The 16377-nt window shown below is 41.3% G+C and overlaps 1 protein-coding gene across 3 annotated transcripts in view; it reads left to right on the top strand.

Annotated features, from left to right (window-relative positions):
- The window catches only part of LOC117726137 (pleckstrin homology domain-containing family A member 5-like), a 195770-nt gene that overhangs the window by 161459 nt on the left and 17934 nt on the right, over nt 1–16377 (top strand). For 2 of the 3 annotated variants that reach the window (XM_034526226.1, XM_034526229.1), the window contains exons 11-17: nt 1358–1644; nt 3372–3610; nt 7029–7133; nt 9107–9226; nt 15213–15275; nt 15356–15436; nt 15537–15689. In XM_034526226.1, coding sequence (XP_034382117.1) covers nt 1358–1644; nt 3372–3610; nt 7029–7133; nt 9107–9226; nt 15213–15275; nt 15356–15436; nt 15537–15689 — 1048 coding nt within the window. The remainder of the gene's footprint in view (nt 1–1357; nt 1645–3371; nt 3611–7028; nt 7134–9106; nt 9227–15212; nt 15276–15355; nt 15437–15536; nt 15690–16377) is intronic. The other variant, XM_034526227.1, reaches the window with a different exon arrangement.

Raw genomic sequence — 16377 nt, 5'->3', positions numbered from 1 at the left:
AGTCCTAGATAATCTGATTGGCTGCTAATAACTCATTACTTGATGTTCTCACGTGAAAGTGAAAGTAGAGCAAAGTCCTGCGAACAAAAGCAGTTTGATAATTAAATCCAGTCAAGCAGCCCATACACGCCAAGGCACACACATGCAGATGATGAAGCTGGTTCCTGTTCACTACACCCTGATTAAAGATTCACTCACTGCTGTATAACACCAAGGTCCTTGTTCTTATACAGTATTCTTCACTGTACGGATGAGCTAAGAGGAAGTACCCCCATTGTAATGTATGAGTGGGGGTGACATGGAACTGAGTGAGGCTGACATTTAAATTGAGTTGTTAGTTGCTGTAATTATTCCTCCTTTCTGGCCATGAAGTGATACCTTTGTAGCATGACTCCACTGCTCAGTAGTCGGTGTTAGCCAAGTCAAGTTGGTTTGTGTTCACCTGGACGCTGCTGAGCCTGGAATTCATTTCTGCACAGAACTGGGACTGTGGATTTTGTACAAACTCTTTTACAGCGTAGTTACTCTATAGAGGAATGGCTTTACAGCCACCATGGACAATGGTTATAGTGACCCATAAGAGTATTGTCGGGATCCATGAACAATGACGACCACAATCATCTTGGCATTTTGCATCTTGCATTTCGCATGTTGCTTGGCATTTTGCTTAAGCCCTGCAAGTAAAGGGAACCAGAAAATGAAGTGTCCAGTACAGATATTGGATTTTCCTTGTTTGCTCTTTTGCCCAGAAAGGCCTTTATTTGTGGAGGCGTCATTAATGTAGTGGAGCAACATTTTCCACTGTTTCCTCATCTGTCTTCTTTACTGTTATACACAGTCTGATAAAAGGACCAAACATGTGTTTAGCTAATATTGGTCGATTGTGCTTCAAAAGAATGAGTCAGATGCAACCTTTCTTGTTGTGTAAAGCATAAAGATTATTGTTTTTTTGACAGTGTTCTGAACTCTATGGGGCCTTTTTTTCAGCGCGGTCATAAACCAGCACAAGCAGCGCTCCAACAGTATTTGTAATATGTTGGTGCCAAGTGCACGGATGACAGGTGAAAAGGCACAAACAGGTGGTAGGATTTCTGGTGCAACATCAATCTGCAGACAATCTGATGACTTGGAACATATGTGCAGCTATAATGGAATGGATTCGATAAGTAGAGTCAGAGTGCAGTGCTGTGTGTGGCTGTCCAATGTGTTTATCTGTCTGTTTATGGAGACACCGGATAACCAGAGTCTTATTAATCCTGCCTCACTCCTTTCCAACATAAAACAATTATTGAACAGGCCTAACCACTGACTGACTACTCACTGCCTACTACTGTCGTTGGTCTGTTTTCTCCCCCAGTGTAACGTCCTACCAGACCTTACCCAGGAACATGCCCAGCCACCGTGCTCAGATCGTGCCCCGTTATCCAGAGGGATATCGCACGCTGCCCCGCAACAGTATGATGAGGCCCGACAGCATCTGCAGCGTGGCGGGCTCTATGTACGACCGGGCTCTCTGTCCCGCCTCCACCTCCACCATCACCACAGCGGAGAAGAGGAAGTCGATGAGGGACGACACCATGTGGCAGCTCTACGAGTGGCAGCAGAGGCAGGCCTTTTCAAGGCAAAATCTGGCTCAGCCAACAGGTACTGATATCAGACAGGAAATACTACTTCCTGTCCTGCCGTAAGAACAATGACATGGTAGTTTGGAGTTTTTAAGTAGAAATTCTCCACATTAGCTTATAGTTTGCTCAGAAAGCTAGGTATCTAAAAAAAAGCAAATCCAGTTAAATGTCATTTGTACCTTTCATTCATATTATATTAAGAATTGAATTACTTGCCATTCACGTTTGCCATTAGTGTGAATAATGTGGCCCTGCTATTGGGTCCACGCTGGAAGCTGGGTCCCATGTTATCGAGTGGGTTAGTCTGGTGCCGAAGAGAGACACTCATATAACCTCACATAATATACCTAGTTCATATCATATGTTTTACTTAATTTAGTGTAAGTATAACTAGAGACAACATTCACCAAAAAGGTCAACTTTCAAACACAAATTACAGTCCCACCACATCACCACAGGCTGAGACGGACAGGGCCGAGATGCGGTAAAATTGCAATTAAACAACAAATGAATCGAACATTCTGACTGGTTTCAGTAAATACAGACTAATTATGGAAGTTCACCTCACTTCTTGTTCTTGTACCTGCTCCGCCTGGTGTATTTTGGTACATTTGTGTATTCCACCATCCTTCATAGAACAAAATGATTCAAACAGGTTGATGAACTTATTAACTAGCCCCCATAGCACAGACCCTTTTCAAAATGTCTTCTTGCATACCTGTGCGAACCTGCCAAACACTTTGTCTTTGTCTATGTTAACGTTCCACTTAACACACAGCAAAGTGAGGTTGGACCTTTATGCCAACATCCAGCCCCAACACCGATGAGCCTCAGACGGACAGGAGTAAGATGGAAGAGGAGCAATTACACTGATCTTACTCTCTCTTGGAGGTCTAATGCACCTGATTTGTACTTTCTTTCAATTATCCTAATTTAGCTAGATTAAAAAACTCAAATGGCAAACGGGAACAGATCAAAACGAGACTCTAAATATTTAATAAAATATTTCAATAACATTTCCATGCTCTTGCTTAGATTGGACTCATCTGTTACAGTTGCTGTTTTATGTCCAAAAATCCAAGTTAAAAAAGACTGAGTGTTTGTAGTGTGACTGTAATGGTCATTTTGTGTTCTAACTATCAGCTGTTCTACCAGCACACGTTCAGTCACTGTGACAATACGGTACATTAGTGAGGGGGCTCCCCTGAGCATGTTGCTCATGAGGAAAAGACTACATCAGTGTGTCTCTCATCGATCCCAGTCAGTAATATTATGTGTAATATGTTTGATGTTATCAGGACAATTCTTTTTTTCAACATTCCTGTAGTTGGTACTCCAATATGTACTTTTAATAAGCAAGAAAAATACAAATATAACTGAACACTGATTGTCACCAGTGCATATGTACCACCACATTGTAACACTCTATTCCCCATCTTATCATGCCTTCAGACGATGTCTCAGCATTAGACTGTTCATAAAAAGATACATTTTTCTAATATAGGGTTGCAGCTCATTTTGCAAAACCCTCGTCTCATGTCTCTAATTTTGTGTTTTTGCTTTTGCTGATAAATACCCCTCAATAATATACATGATCATGTCATCATTATTTTAAGTACACTTTGTTTAGTTGTTTTTTCTCTCTATTTTGAAACATAAGTGTGATGTCATGACCATCACAGAAGATGTAGACCAGGAAAGCATCTTACTCCAGTGTGACTTTCTCTTCTGCTCCTGGTGTTCCAGCTGTGGGACATTATGGTACCCTGCCCAGCACAAAGACCATGGGTAACATATCTGAACACGCCGTGGCACACTCCATCCCCAGCTCGCCATCTCACGGCTCCCTGGCTCTCTACAGCACCTTCTCCCCTCCTCGCCAGCAGGTCGCTCACAACCCCAACAGCTCCCGCTCCGAGGTGTCTTCTCCCATCTTCAGGGGGGACGTGACGCAGGACCACTGGCTCAGGACGCAACTCACTAAGGTAGAGGGCATGGTGCTGGAGACTGACTCAAATGATATGTAAATTAAAAGATAATACTTTAGGTGATGTAAAATATAGTTTCCTCGTTAACATTTCAAGTAGAAATCAAGTATGATAATGTGTAGTACATGGAGGCCTGTTCCTAACCAATAGCGGTCAGCATTTCACCTTTGCACAATCTAAATTTAGAGTCATCAGTTAGCAAAGCAACTACTAACTATCAGCATGGCAAGAATACTCAAAACTCAGGGTGAGGATGCAAGTTATTTTACAATACACTGACATATTTAAAAGCACAATGTCAACACTGTTACTCCTTCAAACTCTTTTCTGACAAGATTCTTATAACTTAGAAGGGAAATGAACGTCATTTCAAATATAAAGGGAGACTAAATGCAGCATCAACATCAGCTGTAGTCCTGGACCAAGGGACAGTTCAGTGCATTCATAAAAAACATGAACCTTGTGAAGAGCCTTAAAATCAATTCTGTAACAAACAGCAATCTCCTGGGCCAAAGTCCTGTGTTTGTTCAAACTCATATCACATCAAAATGTGACATGGATGCAGGCCAATGGAAAAGAACAAGTAAAAGAAATGGAGCTACCTCACAATTGTAGAGCCCTTATTGTTACATGCTGTGCTGTGGACCACGTTGGTTTGTTTGACTCATCATTCTTTTTTTTCTTTTTTTCTTTTTTTTTATTCATTTATTTTGCAGGGACAATGCACACCAATCAACAGTTGGACTGTAAGTGAGCCAGAGTTAGCCAGAGAGGCTAATTTCCATCTGCTGTCCCTGGCCAGATGTTTTTAAGGCAGCCTAAAATAACAAAATCTCAAAATAAAAATGGAAATAAAATTCATAGACAAACTGACAACAACATATAAACAAAACCAATACACAGCAAAAAGAAAGGGCACAACAATAGACCAGAGACATAACGGGCTGCAGCATGAATCAGGCAGAACAAACCCAGCTACAATACAACATACACATAAAAAACAAATGCACATACAGGAGAAACAAGCATCAGGACAGACAGCACATCAATGACTGCACACCTGATTGGCAACAAGCCATTCCTTCAGGTTATGCTTGAACGTGTTGTACGTGTTGTGTGCACGTATGTGTGGTGGCAGAGCATTCCACGAGTGACCTGCCTTCACTGAGAATGTAGACTTGCTAAACGAGCTTGACCTATATGAAATGACACAATCACCTCTTGTAGCAGGTCTAGTGAGTCTGCTGCTTTCACTGCTTTGTTTAACAAATTCACTAAGCGGGGGCGGAGCCATACCATTTAAAATTTTAAAAACCAGACACACATCAGTGAATTTAATGATGTTCTCCCAACTCAGGATGTGGTGTTTTGTGAGAATATTGCAGTGATGGTGGTGTTTTTGTTTTTTATCAAGTATTTTGATGGCTTGCTTATGGAGAATGGGAATAGATTTTAATGTTGTGCTGTTGGCTTGTGCCCAGCTGGTTAAGCAGTAGGTCAGATGGGGGACAATCATTGCATTAAAATACAATTTTGCAGCCCGCATGGTTAAACAGTGTCTTATATATCTAAAATTCATGAGATTAAATTTCAAGACCTTTGTCACATGGTTTACCTGTTTTTTAAAAGAGAGATTAGAATCAATAAAAATACCTAAATATTTAAAATATGACACTACCTGTAGCCTCTCACCAGCAACATAAACGTCTGGCTCCGGTGACACTTTGCAAGCCCTCCTTGTGAAGAACATACAAACAGTCTTTTTAATATTCAGATGAAGGCAGGAATTTGCAAGCCATTTAGTTACATTAGTCATTGTGGACGTGAGTTTGAGTGCAGCTTGTTCTTTGTTCTTTGCATGCACATACATCACTGTATCGTCAGCATACATTTGAATATCACACCCATCGCAGACGTCCGGCAAATCATTAATGTATAAACTGAATAAAAGGGGTCCCAAAATAGAACCCTGGGGTACTCCCACAGTAGATCTTAGAGTAGATGATGAAACATCACCCACTCTGACACACTGTGTTCTTCCTTCAAGGTAGGATTTCAGCAGGGCAAGAGACTCTCGGGAAAAGTTAAAACTTGACAATTTATTAAGCAGGACATTGTGATTAACCGTATCAAAAGCCTTCTTGAGGTCAAGAAAAAACGCTGCTACTACCCCCCCCCCCCCCCCCCCCCCCCCCCCCCCCCCCCTTTATCCATTTTATGGAGAGCTGTTGAGATGTTTAGTAAGTTGCTCTGCAACACATTTCTCAGCAATTTTGGAAACAGCAGGAAGAATACTGATCGGCCGATAATTGGAGACATCGGTTGAATCTCCTGACTTAAAAATGGGCGTTACTATGGCTGATTTCCATCCTTTTGGGAACACACATTGCCTGAGAGAGTTATTCACAATGTTTGTGATTGGGTGAGCGAGTGTGCCTTTGTGTTTCTTTAGAAAAATATTGTCAATTCCATAAACATCTTTGGCCCTTGAGTTCTTGAGTGAGCCTAGAACTCTGGTGACAGTAGATTCAGTGACATATTGAATAGAGAAGCATGGTTGTACTGGTATAGGATCAAGTTTATTCACCCCTCTCAGAGATATACAAGTACAGTCCATCTCACCGTCGACTACGACTGTGTGAGGGTTTACATTGGAGTTAGTTGAAAGCTTGATGCGTCTCATACAGTAGCCATGGGGGTCCTCCATGTGTCGACCTCCGATGCCCAGGGGCACTGACCAAGCGGAGGGTTTGGGACTGAGAACGGGTTGGTCTGAAAAGAGTTGGGTTTGCATTCAGTGGATAATTCTCACTTCAGTGGATGAGTCCAATCCTCATCTGAAGCCCAGGTCCAACCCCATGCCAGGCTGTGCAATGACAGCTCAGATCAAGGAAGCAATGAGTTGAACGGAAGTGTAATAATCTTCAATCTCTGAAAGGATGAAGTTCTTTTTGATATTTTTGTGAAATGTGTTCCCTGCTTTGTGAGGTGTTCATCCAGTGTTGTTGTTGCCGTAAAACGGAATACGAGATTAAATGGCTTTGTTTATTTTACTTTTGTCTTTTTTAGTTTAACAATGCGCTGCCTCAATGCATTAATTTTAGCCCACTGTAGCAGCAGAATTCAATTACATTAACATTAATTGAGTCCAATCATTGTCCTGTGTTTGCTGACAAAGAGAGCAGATGTTGGCCAATAGATAACAGGATGATGTTATGGCTGACTGCTTCCTATTGTTACCTTCTCATTTTAATAATGTTCCTCTTTTGATGCAGTGAAGTTCCTGTCGGTTAGTGGATACATTCAGTTTGCATTAGCTACTTAACTACAAATAATTAACTGACAGTCATCATTATGCATGCCATTGATTAATTATTATTAGTGAAATAATATTCTTCTGTTAAATCCCCTCCAGTCTCATCCCCCTCCCCCACAGTACAGCTACCAACCTGACCGACGATCCATCGCAATCGGGGTCCCTCCACAGTCCATCACCCCACAGTCCCTGCAAGGCAAGATGGTGAGTGTTGTTCTGCTCCCCCTCTCCTCCCTCAGATAGTTTTTACATATGGAAAACAGGCAAAGCCGCCCATCGCTGACATTCAAACACTCGCACTCGTCAAAACTCACACATCCATCAATGATGTTTTCTTCTCTGCAGCATCTCATTGCTGTGTTTTACTCTTTGTCCCAGCGGGTCCAATGTAATTATTGACAATGTCATTGTCTCTTAATGACAGCGCACACACACACACACACACACACACACACACACAGTGAAATGGTCTTTGCTCGTAAATTGAAGCGGCAATGAAGGAGCAGCACTGATATTTCTGTTTGCCGCAAGCTGTGAATAATGTGATTGCTTGACAGCAGTCGAGTTGCTCGGCAGTTTGATGAGAAAGATTTTCCAGTAATTTCCCAGATGGCTGTGTTCCTTTATTTCACTGTGTCACAAGTAACGATAAGATGAGTGTGTGTGTGGGTGAGATCGGTGTTGTTACTTGTGTCTGCAGGAATGTGTTTGTGTCTTTAACATAGAAAGTAGATGACAGCTAAGTTATGAGGTCAGTGAAAGGCTGTTGCATTTTTAGGAACATTTCTTCTTAAGTTGACATATTATATTGATTTCTCTCAGATGCAGTTTATTTCATAGCTCACTTAGCCTCATGTCAAACGTAGGAACCCTTTCAAACGAGACTGTGTGCCTTCATCCTTCAAACTTGTAATGGTGAAGACTGCAACTGTATTATTTTCTTCAGCTTGTTTGGAGAAAAGTGCAATCTTTTCCCTTAAAGCAGCAACAACATTATCATTCATTTGAAGTCGTGTTTTGGCCACTAGGCAAACGTTAAGTCCATTATTCACGCTCCTTCTAGCTTTGTTTGGGTCTTCACTCCTCAGGGAGCTGCCTAGCTCTTTAGCTGGACGCTCCACATGAGAGTGGTGAGACTCAACCAAAACAATGAGATGAAAGAGCTCTGTAGGGTTGCAGAGACCATTACTTTCATGTGTGCCTCTACGAGTGACCCCTCTACATTACACAAAGCCATTTGAGCCATTGTTGATATGAAGATGTTGATAAATGCAGCTTAAAGTCACTAATCAATAGTTGTAATATCACGCATGAATCAAATGACGACATGTAATGTGAAAGGGTTAACTCGAAATGATGAAGCCATTGAGAATGATCACACGTTTGGTATCCTCTTTTAGCTTATTGTTTTAGTCTTACAGCTCTTTTTTAGTGTAATCTCCTTTGGTTTGACCTCAGGCAGCTGTTCAACAAACATGCTCTTGTAAATGTACACTACATGCCCAGCACAATACAACAAAGTGGAAAGAGTTGGTTCTGTATCTGCAGGATGAGTAAATAGGTAATGCTTGCTTGTAAGCCAGAACAGCCTCATAAAGCATTAATATGCCGGTTGTGTATTTTCTTCTGTCCCCTATGGCTAAGAATAAGGTTTTGAATTGTATCAGCAGATACACAGATAACTGTCATGAATATTTCAACAAAAGCCTTACATGTCCGTCTATGTCAGTCCCAAGCCTCCTTTGAAGGCCCCTCTTTTAAACCTTGCATCATACGCTAGGACTTGGATAGCACCTTTCCCCTCTCATGGTGCATGCTGAGGCTTCTGTTCACACTGTTTCTTGTGTATATATTTTATTTGTTCTCAAAAAGAGATCGCAGTCTCAATTAACTTTCCTGAATAAATCCAAAACAAACTAATTAACTCACTAAGCTAGATGTAAAACAGAGGAGGTGAAGCTGGGAGCTGACATTTGAAGCTGGGGGCTGACATGTCTGCGGTTCAACATACATGACATGACAACATAAGCGTAAAATACAATAAAGGGTTTAAATGATTCGAATGTGTCTTACTGGATGATCCGTTGCAGTAGTTCCTCTCCTCTTAAAGGTCATCAGAGGGTGTTGTTGTCAGTGTGGCAGCTCTTCCTCTCTCCTCTGTGTGTTGCTCTGTGCAGCCCGAGGAGCTGACTCTGCTCCTGATCAAGCTCCGCCGGCAGCAGGCGGAGCTCACCAGCCTCCGGGAACACACAGTAGCTCAGCTCATGGCCCTGGGTTTGGAGGGGCCCAACGCTAAGGTCAGCACTGAGTCTGTACACTATGTGTGTGTGCATGTACACATTGGTGCTTTCCCAACCAAGCAGTATTCTTTGTGTTTATGTGTATTCGCAAGGGGAGGTTCCTTGCATGAGACTGTTAGTTATCTCCAAATGAAATTGCTTTCGGTGTATTCTGAGCTGAAGACTCAAGCTATTTCTTTAAGTGTTGGAAGTTAAAGCTGAATGGTCCGGACTGAAACATCTCAACAACTGTCAGATGGATTATCAAGAGACTTTGTGAATCAAATTTCATAAGCAGGTTGAAGTTGAACTTATCCAGAGGACATCTACCAGAACACATTGGCACAGAAGGTGGTTCCGTCATGCGTGTTTACCGACGATTGTTCTTCTGACTTTGATGTTCTGCTGATATGAACTCAAACAAGTTTACATTTTCAGAAGAATTGCCATGAAATTTGGTTTCATGTTAATGAATTGTAATACATTTGGTCCAGCACACTGAACGCCAAATGGCAATTTTGATTTATGGTTAAGTACCACAGAACATGTGGTACAATCTTTTGGGAAACATTTCAAAATATAACCACACCAATAATACAGACACATATGAAAGGAAGTTCTAAGTTTGGACTCATGGTTTAATGCACTTATTGTAAGTCGCTTTGGATAAAAGCGTCAGCTAAATGACATGTAATGTAATGTAATGTAATGTAAAACACTGTGGGAATTTTCCAGTACCAGTACCATAGAACTGAAGACACTTAAACAGTAAAACATCACTGCTCGGTACCAACAACAAAGAAAAGTGCTTGTCTTCCCAGGCGAAAAGGTCATTTCACCTGCAAGGTGAACATCCTCATCGTGAGCTGATGAACAAGACACAGCTCCATGTATCTCCATGTATGTCTGTTCTCTTCGTCCCCGGGTCCACAGTGCAGTAAGAAGGGAACTGGGATTCCTAAAGGATTGGTTGAAGGTGACCCACATTCCAGCTTCAGCCCTTCACACATTTACAATAAGTAAGTTTAGACTAACCTGATGTGTCAGTCAAATGACATGTTTGACTAGTTGCAGGGGACAAATCTAACATTTAGTTATAAGAACACGCCAAATTCAATTTCATTTTGGAGTATCGTTGTTGCATTAATGTCTGCGCAGGATGGTGGGTGTTGGAATCTATGGGATTTCTTTTGCACATGTATATGTGTGTGTTTGAGCATGTGCGGTGGTGGGCCAGGAGAGCATGGATGAATGGGAGCTGAAGTATCAAACAACATAGCATCTCCTTTTAGCTCCATGTACATCATAAATTGTATTCTTTGTGGCATCGACCTGTTCAGTTCAAAGAAATCTTGCTTGGAGTAAGCTCGTTGATAATGCATGTACAGTAGGTGTGCAGTGTGTCTGGTATACCAGTTATCAAAATAGTCCTGCACACTTGCAGTGCAGCACGTTGTCTTGTGTCTTGGACTGAATGCTTGAAATTCTGTACATTTCAGAATTCATTTAGCAGAATATAATAAGTTAACCGCTAACAGTTTAACCATATGCCTTTAATAAAAGCTAGCAATGTAATATATACTGTATGTACCATTTGGGATTTGGGATATTTTTGTTGTTTGTTTTCTTAAATGTAAAATGATCTATTTTCTCAACTTACTGGACTGAAGTGAACGGTGACTCTTTTTTTTGCGTCATATTCACATTAGTTCTGCGTTTTTATTGCTATAACTATCTACTGAAGGATTCGGCCAGCCCTCCATGTACTATTATGAACAAAATACCATATTAGGAGCACAGAATCCAGCTGTAGATAAAGACATGACCTTTCTTATTCTGCTGTTCTTCAGTTATGGGGGTCAGCTAAAAGTGTAACCACCTCGTCTAACCCTGATATCACCAGACTGAACACTGATATTGATTGTGCCAAACCGTGGTTTAATATTCAATCACATGTTTTACCGTTCAATGCAAACCTTTTAAAATGTCTTTCTGTCTACAATATCAGTGCAGGGCAACTACAGTATGGTTACAGTTTAAGTTTATTCTCACTGAAAAATAAATATACAATAATAATTAAATATGCAGAGCTGCCTTGACATCTCATTCTCTGCCTTCCCTTTTTATGACCTCTTCCTTCCTGTTGAAATGGGCCATTGACTCCCTTGTTTCCTCCTCTCCTGTCACTCTTCCTTCTTCCTCTCTTCCTTCCTCTGTGGCGACTGCAGACTGATGTTCTTTCTCATCACCTCCAAAGGAACCTTATTTACCTGGACAGCCAGGTGAGGACTTCTGAGCTCACTCCTGTCTGTCTCCATCGAAGTCCAAAATATAAAACATTTCCACTGTTTTTAACCCTGAGTGGAAACTAACAATTGTTGTTTAACATTGTTTCGAGACAACTTAAATGCATGTTTATGAGTTATGATAATCTCTGTTCCAGGCCTCTATTTCTTTCTCTATTTCTTGTTCATCTTTTTTTCTTGATCTCTTTTTCCTGGTTTACTCAGAATTATTTAACATGAACAGACTCAGCTCTTATACCAATGTTCTTAAGGCCTGTCATTTGATTCTGTATTGATTTAGGTAGGATAGAGGACCGTAATGATGGTTTTCATATTTAAGCTCTTTTACTAACATTTTCAATAAATGCCATGCTTTATTAAATAAGCAAACCGGCAGGAAGCTATTAGTTTCATTTGAGTTCAGTGTGCCATGAAAATGATCTTGCGGAGACTTGAAACAGGTTGCAGACCTGAGCTCATGTTCATTTATCTTCAGAGCAGGGAAGATATTATTGCAGATAGAGCTGCTGATCAGAATCACAACACTTGTTTGTAGCTCAGAGGGATCAACATCTTTACGGCAGCAGAAGAACTGCATGGAGCACGAGGAGGATGTAACCAAACTGTGACCAGGAAACACACTTGTTGTGTCTTAGTAAATCTGCAATATCATTGGCTCACGGATCAAAAACATTGGAATTTGAGACTGGTATGTGGGCTGTTATAGTTCGAGGGTGGGGGGGTATTTGCAAACAAATAAATATCTTAACCTGAAACAAATGTAGAATCAATGAACCCATGTGGAGCGTTGCTGCATATGGGTTCGCCTTGTACACCCAAGACGAGCTCAGACAACAAACTGAGTGTGTGCCGGGGAATAAGTGTAAATGTCAAAATTGTGTTTACATGCAGGCTTTGTAGAGAGCAGAACAGTAGTGGTATGAGGCCAATGGTTCAACAAGTGACAAGTATTTGTTATCCAAACTGTTAATGTTAGAAATAATATGGATGTTTCCACTGGAATCTCACTTCCATTGTTCTCCAGTTCACAGGCCAACTGATCATGGCAGGATATAATGTAATGTTTATTATTGGCCTGTTGGTTAGTGCTGGTCTTCCCACAGTTGGTGCATTATTTAATTCCCACTGCGCTGGGCTTTAAGGAGCGAATAGCCTTGGACAGGCTGGGTAGGAGGGAGGGGGCTAGCAGTTTGGATACAACTTAAAAAATATATTGTATTGTCCCAAAGTACAAAGAGGCTATTTAAAGAGATGTTCCTCTTCCTCTAAAGATTCAGTCAATTTTTGTATTCTCAGTCAGTTCATGTACATGTGGAACATGTAGTGGAACTATCCATTAACTCTGTTTACTCCAAATCACATATTTGATCATGTTCCATACCCTTTTCTTTGGTAAATATGATCCCAACTTCTAGTCAGAGCTTTGGAAAAGAAGAGGGTTGGTTTCTCACCAGCTCCTGGATATCAGACATGATATATACATGATACTGCTGTGTTATTACACCATTGTATCCTCTTTCTCCTTGGCTAGACGAAGGAGAATGAACCTCTAATCTTCATGATTCACACTATGATCGAGAACTCGGCACCGAGGCCGCAACTCTATCAGCAAGTAAGGTCCTTAGCATGTTCTGGTTTGAGTCAGGGTCAAGACAGTTTGGGGTTTTGTTTGCCCCAAACTTCCTTCCTGTTGTTTCTAAATTAAATCTTTAATTTGAACCTGACTAAAGTGGAGCAGACTCAAACCAGACCTTTGCCCCAGTACCCAGTGTATCCACGTCTTCCCCTTCACATTCTTGTTTTACAACTTTGATTGCAGGCAGTCTGTTCATTAATCAGTTGTTAGCCAGTAGACATCCCAGGTATCATCACAACATGATTTCAAGTGTTTATGTAGTTTGTTTTGGTTCAGTACATCTCATTTCTTTGCTTCAATGTGTTTGATGTGACCTGAAGCGAGCATGGCTTATGGTATAATGTCCCATAGATACTGATTCCTCCTCTCACGTCTGTCTCCATACAGCTCTGTTCCATGTCGTCATCCCTTTGGAAATGCTTACATTGTCTGGATGTGTTTGCCTCAGATGTGCTGTGGAGATCAATGATCCTAATGTTTTTCATTATTCAAATGAATAGTTGTAAATGGCTTGAGACACAAAAGTAATTCTGAGCACTAGTCAGTCCGATGGATTTCTAAGAGCAGAATCATTTGAACATGTAATCCTGATCATTGACCGGCTCATTGCTTTCGTACTTGATCTGTTTGACTATCAAGATGCAACAGCTGCAACGTCAGGGTCTTTTCTCAAAGTCTGCACAAGCAGAAAAGTTAGCTTTAGAAAAATATCGTTTGGTGACCATTGAGTGATTGATATAGTTAAACCAATCAAGCACAGTTTGCAGCGACGGTGTCACATCTTCATTGAAGCTCTTCTGTCCGGTGATAGTACGGCATTTCTTCATGACTTCCAGTGGGTGAAATAGTCTTCAGGCAGCGCTAATCAAAGTGAGGGTTCCTACCTTTGTCTCTCAGCTGTTTTTCCTGGAACAGAACATAATAATGTGCTCTGTAAAATGAACTTGGGTCAATCGTGAGTTTTTATCACTGAACTCTAAATGGCTAACAACCTGCCGTCATCCATCCCTGTCTGTAATGTAATGTAACACTGCTGCTTTCAAGGTGCATTGAATGGACAAGACAGTGGAGACTTGACACTCTAAACATAGAGATCAGTCATTTTGTTCTTCTCCATCTCTGCCGTACGGTGTGTTATTTTAATGAACTGCAATGAAAGACCTTCTCAGGTCTGTTTTCCACAGCATGATACAGAGTTATTAAATAATTCATCCCTTAACCTGTAGAAGTAAACAACCCCAACCCAAGGTCTCACAATATGGGGACGTTGCTGAAATGAGGCTACTATTACTATTAACTGTCAGCTATTAACTAAGTAACGATTAATCATTTACACACCATGCCAAGAATAACCCAGAGGGAATCATGAAGAATTAGTAAATTGATTTATCTCTTAATAGGAGCAGTTTGAATGGATGGGAATGTTCTGTCTCCAATGGTTGACTCCTTCACTTATAGTTGTATATATTTCTATTGAGGGCACTAACATACGTGATCTAAAATTACATTTTGCTCTCACCTTAGTCTCCCAGGCTACTTGCATGGTGTGTATAAACCACAGTGTCTTTTTTCTTGAAATAATTAAATAACGCAATGTCACATGTTCTCATTGTCCTCAACATGCATTTGCGTTTTAAATGTCCTGAGTAGTGTCTGCACAATGAAGACAATGTAGATGAACTTATCATGCCATTATTATATTTGTAATAGTACAGTGTTTACTGAGATTTTAGCAAGTAAATCAGACTGAAACTGTTACAGCAGAGGAGACAAAACTAATTTGGTGCACATGTCCTCCCAGTCACCAATGGGAAATTACACTTATGCATTTGATTAATATCTAAAATAGTTTGGGGCTTTATTTGATAATGATTTGCATGCATCTGTTCTCTCGGGCTACACCTCACTCACCTCTCTCTACATTATAATATTCAGCCACAATATCCCTTCATAGCATTTTGGAGGAGAACTCTGAGTGGCTGTAGCGCTCAGCTCTCCGACCTAACAGATGTGTTGTTGTCGCCCCCTGCTGTCCATCTCTTTTTCCGCCTCCTCAACTCAGACCAGTCCAGATGACTTCAAAGACAGCTCCTTCATTCAGTGCACAGAGGAGCCTGACATAGACGTAAGACCCGCCCACTTTCAGTGACAGAGATGCTAAGATTCAAAGGACGCTTCGTTCATGTCTGTGTTTGTGTGTGTCAGACTAAGCTGAGCAGACTGTGTGAGCAGGACCAGGCAGTGAGGATGCAGGAGGAGAAACTGCAGCAGCTACACAGAGAGAAGGTACAGCCATCAGCGTGTGTATTCATTGGTGTGTCTCGGTGTAGACTTGTGTGTACAATAAGTATTTGTGTGTGTGTGTGTGTGTGTGTGTGTGTGGCAGCACACTCTTGAGACGGCCCTGCTGTCTGCCAGTCAGGAGCTGAGTGAACAGAGCAGCTCCAATGCTGCAGCCACACAGAGTCTGGTCCAGCAGAGAGACGTGCTGCAGAACGGCCTACTCAGCACCTGCAGAGAGCTGTCCAGAGTCTCCACTGTGAGCACACCCAGCACACACATCACTGCAGCACAGGTGGAGGAGGTGGAGGTCAGACAACCAAGGATACTTCCACACTGGCATTTTACATCATAGAATACATCTGCAATCCAAGAAACAGCTGTATTGATCGAGCTCCTCAGAGCAGGAAGTGTTTGGCACTTCCAAGAGATGGTGTTCAGGCAGACACGTGTGCACACTCCATGCTCATCAACAACAAGCTCTTAGAAAGATGCCATTTTGGCAACAGTAGATACTTTTTGTAAATAACCATGAGCAGGATGTAAAATCCAGCTCGTTTTTGTGCAGATGGAAAAGATGGAAAAAGGAAAATCATGATTTTGTCACAATGTCAGTAGTAATAGATCAAACTGTGATCTAATGCTTAGATCAGTCCACAATATCAGTGTGATTATGGATGATATGGTGATATGGTTGCACCTTCAGAGCAAACAGTTTTATTTATATCGCACATTTCATTCTAAAGAATATACAATGTGCAGAAAATATGAAGCCTCTTACTGTGGTTATATTTAACGTGTGCTTTACATTTGTTGGTTGCTGCTTGTAAACACAAGGCATTCATATTTTGGCCACTCTTTGGCTCAACGAGTGAGCGAGTGAAAGAGAGCAATAGAGGGAACGAAGAGAGGGTGCCGAGTTAGTGACAGCAACGCAATGAATCTGC

The sequence above is a fragment of the Cyclopterus lumpus genome, chromosome 23 (assembly GCF_009769545.1).
Source record: "Cyclopterus lumpus isolate fCycLum1 chromosome 23, fCycLum1.pri, whole genome shotgun sequence".
NCBI classification, from domain to species: domain Eukaryota; kingdom Metazoa; phylum Chordata; class Actinopteri; order Perciformes; family Cyclopteridae; genus Cyclopterus; species Cyclopterus lumpus.
This window is presented reverse-complemented; position numbering and strand designations above follow the sequence as displayed.